Consider the following 19,001-nt stretch of genomic DNA (forward strand, 5'->3'; position numbering starts at 1 on the left):
TTCAATGGACAAGGAGTAAGGATAAGTATTTTACAAATATATATTTTTACTATATTTCTATGTGATAAATTTCATATTTATTCAGGTCTAGAAAGTATACTTTTAAAATTGCCTCTTATATCCATGTTTTCGAAGACTCTCAATCCTAGCTCTATAATTAAAATATCACAACTAAATAAATACAAAAACATTGTTGAGTGGTTGGTCAATAAAATAAGCAGCATTTTGATTTGAATATTTTAGATTATTTTAATGCTAAGTTAAAACCATTTTGAGGCCCCTTATAAGTTGTAGCCTTCCTGGTTGAGAAACAACCCTGTATCCGGATTCCATCAATAACATATTTGGTTTCACAAACACAGTAGCATATCAACACAAACCCGGTATCAGACAGCTTCTTCAATGCACACATGAGAGTGTGTTAAATCCAACTAAGGGCTCATTGTGGATACGTACACCTGTCTACATTTCTGGAGAGGTTTGTCTGGCTGCATTTCACCTTTAAAATGAACACTACAGGGAGTATGATGTCACCAACGACAGAGTCACTAGCTGACCGCTCACCTCCGCATGGACGGCTTTTCCAGCATTACCAGTTTGCTCAGTTGCTCACTTCATACATTGTCTGACTTGGAATGCGGAGTTGACTGAGATGGTGAAGTCCGGTAAAGAATGGTTCCAGAAACCAGGTAACACAAAACCAAAAAATAAATCTATTAATAAATAAACAACAGGCTGAAAATTGGGTGAAATCACACCGACTTTTCTTTTTCTAGATTGCTTTTTAAAACACTATTGGTTGGGTTGGGAGTAGGCAGTGCTTAATTTGTAAAATTGTAAATTGCGAGGTCCCGGAACAGATCTGGGTAATAAATCCGGCATGTTACCAGAGGAGGGAGAGGTGTAGCGAATGCGAAAGTGAAGAGTTGGTGGGGTGGGTGTTGTCGTGGATGAAGGTGAAGAGCAGGGAGGAGGGGTGCGTGAAGAGGGAGTTCGGTAAAACGAGGTGCCGGATCAGATTTCAGAGGTGGCGGATCTGGCTTGTTCCAATTAAGCCCTGGGTGTGGGGAAGGGATGGGTGGGTCAGTCGTTCAGTCGACAGAAAGGTTGCCTGTTCGGCTAAAGTGTATATTGCACCCTCTGGTGAATTTACATGAAAAGTGGACGTGTGAAAGGACTTTGTAATCATCAAAAAGTATAAACATCTGGTGGATTTTCAAAAAGTACAAGCAGACGTACCTAAGGTTATGTATTTCACTGTCCCCAGAAATGTAGACCTGGACACATATCCACAATGAGCCTGGGTTGATTACAACTATGCATGTTCTCACCAAGGTAACCCCCCCAAAAATGTACCCACCCTCATGTTGTTCCAAACCTTTATGAGTTTTTCTTAAAGATATCTTCTTTGGGTGTATGTTTGGAACTACATGACGGTGATTTAATGATGGGGATTTTCACTTTTGGGTGAACAATTCCTTTCAAAAAGCACATGAAGGAGGTGTCACTAATTAACAGTATGACTGAAGCCCAAAGTATACTTTTTAAGTGTAAACTAGAATGTGCATCAAAACAACACAGCACAAAATTTCTACATAGGTTTACAATATATTTTCAGTTCACACAGGTGATTTGAGTTTTTCTTTACTACTTAGTTTGTATACCCTGAACCAAACACTGAACCAAGCTGTATCACAGTGTGAAAACACACAAAAAAACAAGGCTTGATAGACAAATATGTTCTCATATTTGGGGGAAATTGTTGTGCATCTCTCAGTGTGCTTCACAGAGGTACACAGTCTTCTCTACATGCACCAGACACTCTCCTACAAACTCTGACACAAGGACTTAATAATAATAAAATAGGTCCAAGCTAACTTAGACTTGTCATGGCATCTATATATTGCTGTTCTCTGGTGATCTGAAGCGCTTTTTATTCTCACTCGTTGCTTTGAATAAAAAGCATCTGCTTAATAGATATAAGTAAGATGTTATTAAGCACCTGTGTGAAATGACTTAAGACATTTTCACTTACACAAATTTGCAGACCTGTGCATTTAACTGTGGATGTGCAACACCTTCATTGGTACTGCAGTTTCCAGGATGGCAGGATGGCTCTCCAACTAAATACTAAATACCTCTGCCTCAAGTATGCCTCTAGAATCTAGTAGTGAAAGGACTGAGGTTTACTCACACAGCTCCTTCTAAATGTCCTCTGTTACACTCATGCACTTAAATCTCATTCCGATCCGGGTCACGGCACCAATGCAAACCCTGCAGTTCTACACACCATTGCTCAGAGTGAGATTTAAACACTTCTAGCATGGGAAGTAGCTGATCTTCATTACCCATTACTTTCACCAACCTAATCATTACTCATTAGGGGTCATAGCAAAATAGCAAAAAAATAACTCCCTCTTTTGGTTTTACTCGCACCAGGATTTAAACCTGTGGATCTACATGAGAAACATGTACTCCAACAAGGATGCTAGAAACTTTAGTGCATCTCGTAAGACAGAGGGGGTGAGGTTTACTTACACAACTCCCATTATTTTTTCCACGTTACACTCTCCCCTGCTAAACTGGTCTACATTACACCCCACCCTCCCCCAAAAGCCTCAGTACAAACAGGGTCATTGCACCAATGTAACCCATTTCGAATCCCTCAGAGCAAGATTTGATCTAACATCATTTGCTAGTGCAGCTACCTTGAGACCAGGGAAGTAAGCTTTACTCACACAGTTCCTACTATTTGGCATCTGTTACTTGCGTGAATACAGTTTAGAAAAGATGTATACTTTGGGCTTAAGGCTGCTTCCATTCCCAACAGATTAGCACACACTTTGACGTCAGTAGCATGATCACATGTATCGAGTAAAATTGAGCACTTTCTGTCAAGGTAATGGTCAATAATAATCTCTCATGTTGGACAGAGATGTCTTTGGGCTCTGACCCCGCAAACGAGCCCGAAGCGAAATCCTGCCCAGCCTGTCGATCTCCTGCTGGCTACCGAAGGTGTGAGCATCTTCCCAGACACGCGGACGCTCTTCCCAGGCAAGTAGAGGAGGGTGAGAAAGCAAGTATTGACTGGAGTGATGGTAGTCAGGTCTAGATCGTCCTTCACTAAATCCCAGCGGGTGAATAGTAGAGGCAGTGTCATAATGATCTGGATCACGATATTCTTCATAAACTGGTGAACCGTTATCATCCAGAGTTAAAGAAGTGTGGAAATCTCTCTGGCCATGGTACCGTCGTAACGGGTAGCCAGTCTGCAGCGATAGAGTGCTTCCGTCCAATCGAACGCTGCCGCCCAGACGGGTCGGTGTGCCACCTAGCCGTGAAGGGGTCAGTGGAGGTGGTGGAGCAGGGAGGGGTGGAGGTGGTGGTGTAGGGGTTTGGTCTCGAGGTGGTGATTCCATACCTGGCAGAGAGGCGTCATGCCAGTCTGATGTTTGCCATTGATAAGCTGGAAAATTACAAACATTGATAAGTCTTATTACAACAATTTGCATTGTTCACAGATACAATTACAAATACTACTAATAATGGTGATAATAACAAAGAACAACAACAGTTGAAGAACCACTTTACCACTATTAATATAATAAAAATGATGATAATAAACAATGCCATACAAAAGTTTGCAGTTAGAACATTTTGTTTTTAAGAAAGTAACACATTTATACATTTATACATTTATACATTATAATGTATTAACATTTTTGCGTCTATACACCAACACAATAGATTTGAAATTAAATTAACAAGATGTGTTTTAACTGTCAGCTTTTATTTAAGGGTATTTACATCCAAATCAGGTGAACGCTGTAGAAATTACAACAGTTTGCATATGTGCCTCCCACTTGTTAAGGGTCCAAAAGTAATTGGACAATTGGCTTCTAAGCTTTTCTATGGCCAGGTGTGTGTTATTCCTCATTATCTCAATTACAAAAAGCAGATAAAAGGTCAAAAGTTCATTTCAAGTTAATTTCAGAGTATATTTTGCATTTGGAATTTGTTACTGTCAACTCTCAGGATGAGATCCAAAGAGCTGTCACTATCAGTCAAGCAAGCCAACGTTAAGCTGAAAAAACAAAACAAACCCATCAGAGAGATAGCAAAAACATTAGGTCTGGCCAAAACAACTGATTGAAACATTCTTTAAAAAGGAGGAATGCACCATCGAGCTCAGCAACACCAAAAGACCTGGAAGACTACAGAAACAACTGTGGTGGATGACCAAATAATTCTTTCCCTGGTGAAGAAAACACCCTTTACAACAGCTGGTCGGATTAAGAACACTCTCCAGGAGGCAGGTGTATGTGTGTCAGAGTCAAATATCAAGAGAAGACTTCACCAGAGTGAATAGAGAGGGTTCATCACGAGATGTAAACCATTGGTGAGTCTCAAAAACAAGAAGGCCAAATTATAAGTTATAAAAAACCTTCACAGTGCTGGAACAACATCCTATGGACAGATGAGATCAAGATTAACTTGCACCAGCGTGATGGGACAAGAAGAGTAAGGAGATGCATGGTGGTAGTAGTAGTGACATGGTGTGGGCATGTATGGCTGAAATAGAACTGGTTCTCTTGTATTGATGATGTGACTTCTGACAAAAACAGCAGGATGAATTCTGAAGTGTTTAAGGCAATATTTTCTGCTCATATTATGCCAAATACTTCGGAACTCATTGGGCGGTTCACAGTGCAGATAGAGAATGAACTAAAGCATACTGGAAAAGCAAGAAGTGGAATGTTATGTAATGGTCAAGTCAATCCCCTGACCTGAATTCAATTGAGCATGCATTTCACTTGCTGAAGACAAAACTTGAGGGAAAATGCCTTAAAAACAAGCAGGAACTGAAGACAGTTGTTGTCGAGGCTTGGCAGAGCACCACCAGGAATGAAACCTAATGTCTGGTGATGTCTATGTGTTCCAGACATCAGGCTGTATCAGACTGCAACCAAGTATTAAAAAGTGAACGTTTGGTTTATGATTATTTTTCGGTCTAATTATTTTTGGTCCCTTAACAAGTGGAAGGTACATATGCAAACTGTTGTAATTCCTACAGCGTTCACCTGATTTGGATGTAAATACCGTCAAATTAAAGCTCACAGCCTGCAGTTAAAGCAGATCCCTTTTGTTTCATTTCAAATCAATTGCATTGGTGTATAGAGCCAAAAAATGTTAGAATTGTGTCAATGTCCAAATATTTATGGACCTAATTGTATAGTTGTAATATACCTAATTTATACCTTACTGTGTGTATGTATATATGCAAATGTTAAATACACAAGGTGCATTTATGATCTAAGCTATTTTTGAATCTCACTAAATTTGAGCTCTTACAATTCATAAAATACTCTTTGATGAAATCCAAGCATATCTCATCCTCACAGTGAAGGTGTGGGCTTGCTGTGAAGAGACATAAAATGGAAAAATGTTTCAGGGGTGCATTTTAATGAGTAATGAGATGAAAACAAATAAACAACAAAGAGCCCAATCAAAAACAAAAACAGTCAGAACAATCAACTTGCTTATGCTTGATGAAATACTTCAGGATGGAACTTTTTTTTATATGGGATGCAAGTAAAGGTTTATAAACACGTCTGACCAAGTGAAACAAAGTAAAATGGAACATCAAAACCAAACAAAAAAGTGAACTCACAGGTTCTACTGTGAGGCTGCATGTCACCCAGACCTGCAACTGTTGGGAGAGAGGAAAACACATCATGATTCACCGCTTATGAAATAACATCCTCAGCATTTGTATCCAGTTTGAGCATTAGATCAGTTCTTGCTCATTTAAAAGTTTATTTATATAGGTATATTGTATAACTTAAAAGTTCTTAAATGAAAAGTTTTAAAGAACTCAAATTTTGGCCTTTTTACAAGATGTAAAATAAGACGTGTCTGTGAAATTTCAGGTTCAAATACCCATCATATAATTTATACCCAGTTGAAAATGTACATTTTTGGGTCAGAGAGAATTGTAGATGTTTTGGCACCTGTGCCTTTAAATGAAAATTAGCTGGCTCTCCAAGCATACACTTGAAACATTTAGCTTCAGAGAAGGAAAACCAGGCCCGGATGGCAGGATAAACACAGACAAACAATAACTCAGACACAATGAAACAGAGACCCACACTCACAAATACTACAGTTTTTAGAGTAAGATGAATGAGCCACACAAAATGCTGTCACACCAATCAATGTGCACATGCACACACACAAACAAATTAGCACATGTACACGCGTTTCACACGTTGTGCTGTTTTTGATCATCTACTCGCTGCAAATGTGTCAGGATGCAACTACATGGGTAAATATGCTGCTGCATAGAACCATAATAGCTAAGTTACTGTACAAAATAAACCTGATTAAACCTCTACAATTCAGTATTCCTGTTGTGGGACTGAAGTGTATAGCTGTGTACACTATGCAGCTGTGGTCAGGGATGGGCAGTATTTATGATACAAGCATTTTAAATATGTAATTTAAATACGAAATAGTATTTTGTCATTTGTATTTGATAGGGTTTATAAAAATGGCAGAATATTTTGTCACAAATTACTTTAGTGTCTTGCATTTTTAAAATACTGTAAAATACTTTGTAAAAAATCTACATCAGGTCATCATATAAATGCACACTCTGATTGGTGCTTTGGATGTTATTGACTCCATTTAGAAGAATAATTTTCAAAATCTGAGGAGAAAGAGTATACTGTACAAATAATAGTACTTGTGGATGGATTGCTGATGTCAAATGATTGTCGCTAAAACAAACAACATAAAAATAAGTCCTACAGTGGCGATTCCTACAATACTTCATTGGCTGTTTCAAAAGCAGCCAATTTGTCTCCCCAACAAACCCCACAATGTAAACTAAAAGTTTTGCACTGTCAAAAGAACCTGTGATAGCACCCAAAAGGCAGATGAAGATGCTAACATTGCACAAAAAGTTGGACTTCTGGACATTCTAAAGATACAGGGTGGGCTACACCTTAATAAAATGGGAATGGTTGGTGATATTAACGTCCTGTTTAGCACATTAGTATATGTGAGGGGGCAAACTTTTTAAGATGGGTGGTGACCATGGTGGCCTTTTTGAAGTCGGCTATTTTGGATCCAACGTTTGTTTTTTCAATAGGAAGAGGGTGATTTGACACATCAAACTTGTTGGGAATTTCACATAAAAAACAATGGTGTGCTTGGTTTTAATGTAACTTTATTCTTTCATGAGTTACATATAAAATGTGTACAATGTGCTGCCCCTTGTGTTGAATAGTCAATGCAACTTTTCTCCCACTCTTCACACACTGATAGGAACACCGCTAGAAAAATGCCAGCACAGGCTTCCAGTATCCGCAGTTTCAGGTGCTGCACATCTTGTATCTCCGCCATTGTTTCATTGTAGCACACAATTTTTTTTCTTATGAAATTCCTAATAAGTTTGGTGTGTCAAATGACCTTCTTCCTATTGAATTAACAAAAGTAGACCATACATGGATGTGTGTGTGTGTCTGTGTGTGTGTGCGCGCGCACAAGTGAACTTTGTACATTGACATTAAGTGTGTGACTCATTGATGCCTCTCCACAACAAATACTCATTGGTAAAGTTCTTACTGTAGTATTTCTCACAAACGCTACGTGAGATCTTCTTCCTAAGTCTGTCTGTCTGTTGTCTGACGCAGCCGAGGGAGGAGATTAAGGCATGCAGAAAGCCACGTAGAAATAGTGGGCGGGGCGGACTGTCCTTAAAGGCGCAGTACGATTAAACAGCCCCCCGGTGGAAAATGTTTCAAATAAAATCTAGTAAAAGGTATAATGAAAAATCTGATGGGTGTTTTGAGCTGAAACTTTACCTACACATTCTGGAGACGCAAAACACTTATATTAAATCTGAAAAAAGTGGTAACCTAGGTGCCCTTTAAGGATTATTTAGAGGCTGATGATTAATTAACAAAGACTCAAGTCGTTATGTTTGCACCATAATATGTAATCACTCCAAAACACTTTTACCACAGCAAAGCAATACATTTTACCATTTGCATCACATATCTATGTGTATTTCTTTTCCAAATCTGGAACTGAATTGCATTTCCAGTGAGAAACGTTCAAAAAAACTCCTCAAAACTGTGTTAAAACTAAATGATTATTTTTTTAATTAACATAAAAGTACAAGTTAAGATTTAATGTAAGTGCTAAAGTACTTTCCAAGGTAGTAAAACATTTATTTTATAGCACAACTCATTGGCCAAAATGAGCATGCTTTATAGTGTCACTAACTGGATATTTTGAAACCGTTCTAAGACCCATAAAAATTGCTGATTCATGAAGATGTCCTACTTGTGTAAAATTACTGCGTTATTTAGCATAACCAACAAAAACAGTCCACTTTCATCCAGACCTCTGAGAGAGAAAGGTGGAGCCGTGAACTCCTCAGACAGCATGAATTACCATAGTATGTGTAAGTTTCAAGCAAACAGCTTGTGGTCGGGCAGGTTTAATTAGAAACTGGTTCTGGTGTGTATTAAAACCAGGTCACTGCGGCTGATGCTGTTCTTCACCAACTAAAGGCTAGTTCAACAGTTCAGGTTTTCAATGCAGTTGGATTATGAGTGATTAGAGAGCGAATCTAAACCCTGGTTTTATACGATTCCAGAGTTGTGCAGTTTAATTAACAGCCCTAATCCTACTTTCTCCAGCATGGACTGAGCTCCTGCTTCATTGGACACGTCAGTTTCTGTGCTTTGGGATTTCACCTTCACCTTTTCATGCAGTGTGGGTTTTTAAGCCTTAAATAGGTTATTAACACTAAAACCTTCAGAGGTCATTGTATGCATAAAATCATACAAACATGTATGAATAGCATCCATAAATCGCCTTCTTTTATCTATTCAGACTTAAACTGTCTACCACAATATCAGTGGGTGTAAATAGGGGTCAAAAAAGGCAGCAAGAAAATAAAGTTATCAGACATAGCCCTACTGTAAAATTTGTATTCTTGGAAAAATATTTCCCAAGTGATATTTAACACAGAGTTTTTATCCAACGTATTTTAAATATAATAGTTATTTCAGGGCTGTCATAAAAAACAACAACAAAATATTACTGTAAATCTGACTACAGTACATGGCACTCTGCTTAACTCTATATGTCAGTGCTTCCCTCGCTCAAGTGCTGCTTTCTATGATCAGTTTTTGCTCTTTGATGATGCTAAACTGTGTAATTGGATGTGGTTTCCAGGCAACTGATTTCCTAGATGCGCCAGATGTCTCTCACATCAATCTTTCAACTCGTATGCTGAATTTCAAATCAATATTTCACATCCGTTTTATTTATTTGGCTAGTGGCCATGTAATAAGGTGAAAATACAGCTTTTTAACAAGATGTTGATAATGGTTTTATTGAAAAATTATTGATTATCTCAAAATAAAAACTCAAACAAACAGTTATTACTTTATATATATATATATATATATATATATATATATATATATATATATATATATATATATATATATATATATATATATAAACGATTTTAAATAATTAAAAAATAAATTTACATCAATATTATTAGCCTTCCTTAAAGGGCACCTATTTTACCCCTTTTTAAAGATTTAAGATAAGTCTTTCATGTCTCCAGAACGTGTCTGTAAAGCTTCAGCTCAAAATACCCATCAGATCATTTATTATACTTTTCTGAATCTGAGAAATTTGAGCTGTTATGACATTGTAGCTGTTTTTGTTGCCTGTGCCTTTAATGCAAATGAGCTGGTTCTTCCCACCCACTGTTCCCACGTGTGTCAGAGGCAGAGCTATTGGGATCGCTCACTATGTGAAGTTTATTCATAAACTAATTTCGAGAGGAGCATGTGATTATGATTGAACACGGCTGGTTCTGCATTAGCATGCTTGATCCACCAATCAGGCCATTCCTAACCACTTTAAAGCTTTAAAGAGCCAGGGTTTTCTCACTACAGTCATCTTCGATTTGAAGAATCCTTACCTTTTCACCTTTCCCTCCATAGGGCAGCACGGTGGCTCAGTGACTAGCACTGTCGCCTCACAGCAAGAACGTCACCGGTTCTAGTTCCTTAACAGGCCGGTGGTCGTTTCTGTGTGTAGTTTGCATGTTCTTCCCGTGCTTGCGTGGGTTTTCCCCGGGTTCTCCGGTTTCCTCCCACAGTCCAAAAACATGTACAACAAGTTAATCGTTAAATCTAAATTTCAATACAGGTAATCTAATAATGCAGCATATCTTTTAATAGCCTTCAATCTTAATCTTTAGCTATTATAAAAAGGGGAGTTGTCGAGATCTACCTGAGCTCGAGGCTCCCCTCTCTTCCTCCAAACAGGAGGGAGCCCAGGGCTCAAGAACCTTCGAGCTCAGGGCTCTCTCCCGGGACAGCATGCCAAACTTGCTTATAATCAATCATCAGCTAAGTGTGAACTCTTGAATGCTGTATTGCGTGTAGCCTTCACGTAGATAAACAGTACAGTGACAGACAAGAATGAAGCAGATCTCCCGTACTCCAGTAAGAACTTTCCCAAAGTTTATTTGATATATTTGTTGTGGAAGTCAAGCCTTTCTGCACTGATGAAGCCTCATTCACACTAGCAGCGACTTTGTAGCTGCCTGTCGCTCTGGGTGGCGATCTGCTGCAAATGCAGGTCTGAGCACAGAGAATACAACCGGCCTCTGAGCGAGCTGAGAGAGGAACATGTGAGCTTTACTGGTGCTCCTATTGGCTGTCGCTCAAGAAAGTTGCTCTTCATTTGCATAAAGTTGAAGTAATCTTGTCTTTTTTGTGTCACTCATCATAAACACATGTTCTCCAAATATTGCTGTCGCTCGCAAAGGCAGAAGTCGCCAGATGTCACTTACTCTCTATTGATATGAACGGTCGCTTGTCACTTTGCCACTGCAAGTCGCTCGTAGAGGCTTGAGACTTTGCATGTTTTTGCATGGCACATGTGACGAGATACACGTCTTTATTACAAACATGCACTGTTCGAAAATCATTTTAAACTTGTAAAACTCATTCTCGAGGTGCTGATGATCACAGAGAGCTGAACAGAGCTTTTAATCCCAGTTGCTTTGCGCATGTCCTGTCTTGTGGATATGATTATACGTGTTACTATGAAGACATGTTAATCGGTGGCTGTCATTCAATTTGGTTGCAGTAAGCCTCAAAATTGCAGGGATTTGGATCCTTTAAATTCATACATTTTAAAAAGAGAGATTTATTGTGTTTATATCATGACTGAACACTAAACCTAGACACAGTATGATTTTCATCATAGGTGCCCTATAAAATGTTTTTCTTTTCAGATTTTCTACAGAACAACAGCACTGTTCAATAACTTAATTATCCTAACTAACCTAGTTAAGTCTTCAAATTGCACTTTAAGGTTAATGAATAGCATCTTGCAAAAATAAGTATAAATATGCACCATTCAAAAATTAAAGATTTTAATTAGTATGTTACAAAGACTATTATGTTTATAATGTGCACCATTAAACAAGACTTAAGAAATATTTTTAAAAATAATAATTTGTAAATTCACAAGTGGGCTATTCATTTTTACTTCTACTGTACATATATTTCAGTAATAATGTAATCGGGTTTAAATGTTTTTCTTTTATCATTTTATAAGATGTAATACTTTAGATTTATATATATATATATATATATATATATATATATATATATATATATATATATATATAAGCAGAAAATAAAGATAATATCATCATCATTATCATCATCATCATCATTAGAAAGAGAAAGAAAGAAAGAAAGAAAGAAATAAAGAAAGAAAGAAAGAAAGAAAGAAAGAAAGAAAGAAAGAAAGAAAGAAAGAAAGAAAGAAAGAAAGAAAGAAAGAAAGAAAGAAAGAAAGAAAGAAAGAAAGAAAGAAAGAAAGAAAGAAAGAAAAAGAAAAATGAAAGAAAGAAAGAAAAAAAGAAAAAGAAAGAAAGAAAGAAATAGAAAAATGAAAAAAGACAGAAAGAAAGAAAGAAAGAAAGAAAGAAAGAGAAAAATGAAAGAAAGAAAAAGAAAAGAAAGAAAGAAAGAAAGAAAGAAAGAGAAAAATGAAAAAGAAAGAAATAGAAAAATGAAAAAAAAGAAAGAAAGAAAGAAAGAAAGAAAGAAAGAAAGAAAGAAAGAAAGAAAAAAGAAAGAAAAAGAAAAATGAAAGAAAGAAAAAGAAAAGAAAGAAAAAGAAAAGAAACAAAGAAAGAAAGAAGGAAAAAAGAAAAAGAAAGTATGACTAAATGACAAAGATAGAAAGACAGGCAAGCAGACAAACAGACAAATGCAGACAGACAGACAGACAGACAGACAGACAGACAGACAGACAGATGACAGACAGATCATACCTATGGATAGATATATATCATACCTTCATTTTCAATGGTGTCCACTGCATTATTTACCAGTCGTATAACAGTCACTATGGAGGCTTCAAAGCATAAACAAGTGTAAACGTCAGTCAACAATGAACTAATGATCAAACATCAAACAAACACTTCAAACAAACATCAAGCCCTAAAAACCTTACATAAGCATTTATATAAATCACTGTGTTTCATTTCGTAATCCTCCGGCATCACGAAATCTGCTAAACAAAAGCAAGTGGACGTCAGATGTGTCAGACTAGCATCTATTTTGTAAAGCTGAAGTGATACTACACTACTGAGTCATGATAGCAATCGCGTTTGGAGAGCAAATCAAAGGCAGATGGATTGTAATTACTGCTCTGACCTATTCAAGCTGTCACGTTGTTAGCGCAGGGTAGGGTTATTACTAATCCTCATGATTTCCTTTCGGAAAGATCAGGCAACACAAGTCATTCTAATTAGCTTAATGGAATCATCAGTTGCTTTTTTTGCATGAGATCGGGTCATTGTGGTACAGGTGGGGAGTCGAGAGTGTTTGTACAGGTTAATTTGATAATGTCTTATGTGTGTGTTTGTGAGAAGGTAATGGAGTGACTTAGAGATGAATTATTGACTTCAATTTTTGTCTAGTATATACAGCCTTCACTTGTTCTAAAACTGTTAGAGTTTCTTTTTTCTGCTGAACACAAAGGAAAGTATTGTGCACAGTTAGAAACCTGTTACCTATGAGTTCCAAAATAGAAAAAACAAATACTATGGACGTCAGTTGTTACATGTTTTTAGCCTTCTTCAAAATATCTACTTTAATTTTCAAGTAAATAAAGAAACTCAAAGATTTTGAACTAATTGGGGTGAGTAAATAGTGAGTAAATCTTAATTTTCCCCCTTTTTTTACCAATATCTTGGTTTACCAATATCTTGGTTAAATTTATCAAATGACTTTTGAATAGTTTGTCCATTGTCATGAGACCGTCTTGATAAATTCCTTGGATGAAACCGTGAACATTGATATAATTTATTCCTTAATTGACACAACTTTCTGTCCACCATCTTGAATTAGTCTGAAAATCTATTGTCTTGAACTCTCCATAGACCGTCAGCTCAATTTCCATCCAAAATTGGCTCAGACCATGCTGCCAAAAAGTTGTAGAATTTTCCCGTTTCTCTGTAGCTTGTTGCAGTGCTTGTTTATGATGTGGCCGCTGGGCTGCTTGGCCCTGATAAGTGCTGCTTGCAGCTATAATTTGTATCTTTTCCTTTATTGAACTTATCTATTATATTATATGCACTACCCTAACAAATCATTCCAATAAGTTTTTAAAATGACAAACTCTTTACAAATATTTAGGCAAGTAATCTTGTGAAATTGTACTGATATTGCAAAATATATCTCAGAATAAAAATATTGAAATGTTTTTCCACTATCATGGCCCTACTTCTAAGATAATTTATTTTATTTTTTAAGATACCGTACGGTACAATGCCAGTTAAAGGATTATAGATTTGTAAAGAACACTGAATTTTAATAAACTTGTTCATTAGTTATAGAGCTGTTCAATTTAAACTTCTATCCAGATTAAAAACAATGTAAATTATAATATTATTATTTTTATTTATTTTTATTTTTAATTCATTTTTTTGGAAAATTAAAAAAAATTAAATATGCAAATTTAAAATAAATATATTGTAATTTAAGGTTTTTTTCAGACAGTTGGTCAGATTAAATAATGTATGTTTTTATATAAACATATCTGAAAACTTAAAAAAAATCTAATAATAAATATATATATATATATATATATATATATATACATATATATAATTTTTTTTTATATATATATAATTAAATAATTATTTAATAATTACATTTTTAAATTATAACCAGTGATTTTAATGACAACACTTTAAATTTAATAGAAATTGTGTGTGCATACACCAAAAAATATTAGATAATAGTCTTCGTGCAAGTCTCCTTACAATCGCATGCATACATATGTGGGCTGAGAAATAATGTTACATGTAACATTGTTGTACATTACAGACACATACTAAACCATAATTAGAAGTATTTAACTTAAGAGACTGCAGCTCTGCACAAGACTTTTGGCCAGCGGAGAAATTAAAATGGTCGTGCCGAACTGAGTCTGGTTCTCTCAAGGTTTTTTTTTTTCACTCTCCTTTTGGTGAAGTTTTTTTCCCCTCTCCGCTGTCGCCACTGGCTTGCATGGTTCAGGATCTGAAAAGCTACTCATCGATGAATTTGCTCTTCAGTGTTTGAACTCTCAATAATGACTTCAAACCACACTGAACTGAGCTAAACTGAACTGAACTTAAACACAAAAACTGAACTACCCTGATCCAGTTACTATGACCATTTATGTGAAGCTGCTTTGACACAATCTACATTGTAAAAGCGCTATACAAATAAAGCTGAATTGAATTGAATTAAAACTAAAAAGTAAATGAAGCAATTAAGCATACACGTATCATGAGCTGCAGTGACACTGGCTAAGGTTGCAGTATATTTCACTAATCACTATGTGAAAAACATTTTAAGGTGACAGCCAGAGCACTTCAATTATTAATATTACATTCCTCTACAACGCAGGTAAATCACAGGTACTGTACACTCACCGGCCACTTTATTAGGTACACCTGTCCAACTGCTTGTTAACGCAAATTTCTAATCAGCCGATCACATGGCAGCAGCTCAATGCATTTAAGCATGTAGACATGGTCAAGACGATCTGCTGCAAGTCAAATCGAGCATAAGAATGGGAACAAAAGCTGATTTAAGCGACATTCAACATGGCATGGTTGTTGGTGCCAGACAGGCTGGACTGAGTATTTCAGAAACTGCTAATCTACTGGTATTTTCATGCACAACCATCTCTAGGGTTTACAGGGAATGGTCTGAAATAGAGAAAATATCCAGTGAGCGGCAGTTCTGTGGGCACAAATGCCTTGTTGATCCCAGAGGTCAGAGAAGAATGGCCAGACTGGTTTAAGCTGATAAAAAGGCAACAGTAACTCAAATAACCATTCGTTACAACCAAGGTATGCAGAAGAGCACCTCTGAATGCACAACATGTCCAACCTTGAGGCTGATGGGCTAGGAATGTGCAGGAAACTGACACTACAATTCACACAGGCTCACCAAAATTGGACAACAGAAGATTAAAAAAACGTTGCCTGGTCTGATGAGTTCTGCTGCGACATTCAGAGAGTAGAGTCAGAATTTGTCATCAACAACATGAAAGCATGGATCCATCTTGACTTGTATTAATGGTTCAGGCTGGTGGTGGTGTAATGGTGTGGGGGATATTTTCTTGGCACACTTTGGGCCTATTAGTACCAATTGAGCATCATGTCAACGCCACAGCCTACCTGAGTACTGTTCCTGACTATGTCCATCCCTTTATGACCACAGTGTGTTCATCTTCTGATGGCTACTTCAAGCAAGATAAAGTGCCATGTCATAAAGCGCGAATCATCTCAGACTGGTTTCTTAAACATGACAATGAGTTCACTGTACTCAAATGGCCTCCACAGTCACCTGATCTCAATTCAATAAAGCATCTTTGGGATGCAATGGAACGGGAGATTCGCATTAAAGACGTGCAGCCGACAAATCTGCAGCAACTGTGTAAAGCAATCATGTCAATATGGACCAAAATCTCAGTAATATTTCCATTACCTTGTTGAATCTATGCCATGAAAGATTAAGGCAGTTCTGGAGGCAAAAAAGGGTCCAACCCAGTACTAGGAATGTATACCTAATAAAGTGGCCAGTGAGTGTATATGTGACCAAATTTGACTAAATAATTTATATTGTTAGTCTATGGCTAATAAGCTGTTAGATTTCACTAACCAGTGTTTGAGTTGGAGGCTAAGAATAAATGTAACACATATATGCTGTATTTTTTTATATCAATGGAGCCACAGCATTAACATTTACATTATATGTATATCTAAATTAATATTTAACATATTTTTGTCCGCTCTAAACATCTTGACTTTTATTGCACGGATATACAGTAAACATCCTGAACATTCCGCTAAACCTCTTTGTTAGTCATTCCATAACATATAAAAGTAATAGAGGTTTGGAATGTCACAAGAGTGAGTAACCGACTTCCCTCCGAACTCTTCCTTAAAGCATATCAAAAGCTGACTAACAAAAAGAGCTGATGGGTGCAAAGAGACGAGGCTTATATAACACGAAGCGAGAAAACATCAATGTGAAGGGTTCATTCAGTATGTTATCTAATTGCACTGTGGTTTATTCAGAAGTTGCAGCTTTAATATTTTTTGTGAAACCATGGGGAATTGTGAAATGTATATTCCAGAGCCTAATAATCTACTGGTTAGGTAGAGTTAAAGCATAATAGAAAAAGATGCCCTAAAGAAACAATTCCCATTTAAAACCATCCACTGAACTTTTCCAGAGCAGCAAATTAAGCTTTGAAAAATGTTTGAGCAGTGGAACCTTTTTTTTTTTTTGCAGGGTAAGCTGAGGATTTTTGGTTCTTGCAATGGTTGTATCTTACCGTTGTCGTCGCAGGAATCGGACTGGAAAGACCTGAGGGAATGAGCCTCGCTGGTGCTGCTGTCAGAGAAGCCGGTGACCTCTTCTGCTGCGTTTACAGCTCCTGCAGGAGAATAAAGTGGCAGATTCTCACACAGATCCAAGTACGTGCCAGCGCATGCATTTCTGGTGTATAAGCACTCAACATATGCAAATACAGTTATAACAGAGTTATAGTTGTTGTGTTTTTTTGATTTTCACTGTGTTTGTGAATTTGTTTTTATACTTTGTCAATGTGTGGCAGTTACATGATTACAAAAAATTCACAGAATGATAACTGATTCTTTCTCCTTTCTGTTGTAAAAATTTCATGTCAGATTCATGTCAATGTCAACAAAATTATAAAGCCAATGTCAACAAAATGATAAAGTAGTAACACTAGGTCATGGGGAAACTGCCAAATAATATCTAGAATTCTTAATGTTTGTTTGTGTAGTGCAGATATTCTCAGCCTTACTTAAGTCACCCTCAGATTTGAAGTAGATGATTTAAGTCGACATTAACAGTAAATTAAAGGTAATCCAAAAGTATTTGGATTACATTTACAATATGCAAGACAATTTTGATCATGCAATCCACTTGCGTCAAATCCAATTCCTGGAGGACCGCAGCTCTGCGGTTAGTTTTGGTTAGTTCCAGCCCTGCATCAACATACTGAAGCTGCAGTCACACTGGACTTTTCTCCTCATAGGATTCCATTCATACGCACGTGAATGTGTCAGACCGGAAACGCAAGCTCGTGCGACAAGTTTCATGACCTCTCTAGACAGAAATTTAAAATATGTGTTGTTTCTCCATATGGTTTCTTGTCTGTACTTGCGTTCTTGTGTCCTTGTGAAACGTCATCAACCGTCACCAAAGTACTGTTCCAATTCAAAGTTCACATCTTGCCAGGTACAGATAAAATTCCTGGATGTGTAATTGCTCTGCCCCTTTGGCCAAGGATCGAGAGGTGACCGAACTTGCGAAGCACAGGTATCCCTGAATGCATTGAAGCTAAACCAGCAAACGCTAATGGCGGAGGAGAAAACCCGCACGGTTTCTAAAAATACTCCTTTACTGTGTCACAAAATAAAGTTTTAACAGTTTTTCAGTTGAGAATGTAGTGGTTTTAAACTTGGCAGTTTATTCACAAAGATAGCGCGTCTTTGACGATGTGCCTCAGCTTCTTGTACCCCTTCTCTTCTCCATCTACACGACATCTCAAGGACCAGTCATCCAGAAACATGGATTTTCCTACCACTGCTATGCTGATGATACCCAGCTATACCTCTCTTTTCACCCTGATGATCCCTCGGTTCCAGCTCGCATCTCAGCCTGCCTGTTGGATATATCACACTGGATGAAAGATCATCATCTTCAGCTTAACCTCGCGAAAACGGAAATGCTTGAAGTTTCTGCCAACCCGACTCTACACCATAACTTTTCAATCCAGATGGATGGGGCAACCATTACTGCATCCAAAATGGTGAAAAGCCTTGGAGTAACGATTGATGACCAACTAAACTTCTCTGACAACATTGCTAGAACTGCTCGATCTTGCAGATTCGCACTTTATAACATCAGAAAGGTCCGACCCTTCTTATCTGAACATGCAGCTCAACTCCTTGTTCAGGCTCTTGTTCTCTCCAAACTGGATTACTGCAACTCTCTACTAGCAGGGCTTCCAGGTAACTCTATCAAACCTCTTCAGCTGCTCCAGAACGCAGCAGCACAAGTGGTCTTTAATGAACCTAAAAAAGCACATGTCACTCCGCTACTCACCCATTTGCACTGGCTGCCAGTTGCTGCTCGCATCAAATTTAAAGCTCTGATGTTTGCCTACAAAGCGACCTCTGGATTTGCTCTTTCTTATCTGCTCTCACTTCTGCAGATTTATGTGTCCTCCAGAAACTTGCGTTCAGTGAATGAACGTCGCCTCGTGGTTCCATCCCAAAGAGGGAAGAAATCACTATCCCGAACTCTCGCATTCAATCTGCCCAGTTGGTGGAATGA

At 37.4% G+C, this 19,001-nt stretch overlaps 1 protein-coding gene across 1 annotated transcript in view; it reads right to left on the reverse strand.

Annotated features, from left to right (window-relative positions):
• Window positions 1-229: 229 nt before the first annotated feature.
• The window catches only part of fat3b (FAT atypical cadherin 3b), a 126,055-nt gene continuing 107,283 nt past the window's right edge, over window positions 230-19,001 (reverse strand). The window contains exons 27-31 of the mRNA XM_087270569.1: window positions 16,969-17,070; window positions 12,421-12,480; window positions 5,672-5,710; window positions 5,353-5,418; window positions 230-3,466 (exon numbers count right to left, since the gene is read on the reverse strand). Coding sequence (XP_087126695.1) covers window positions 2,907-3,466; window positions 5,353-5,418; window positions 5,672-5,710; window positions 12,421-12,480; window positions 16,969-17,070 — 827 coding nt within the window. The 3' untranslated portion in view covers window positions 230-2,906. The remainder of the gene's footprint in view (window positions 3,467-5,352; window positions 5,419-5,671; window positions 5,711-12,420; window positions 12,481-16,968; window positions 17,071-19,001) is intronic.

Source organism: Danio rerio, chromosome 10 (assembly GCF_052040795.2).
Source record: "Danio rerio strain M-AB ecotype USA chromosome 10, GRCz13ab, whole genome shotgun sequence".
Lineage (NCBI taxonomy): Eukaryota > Metazoa > Chordata > Actinopteri > Cypriniformes > Danionidae > Danio > Danio rerio.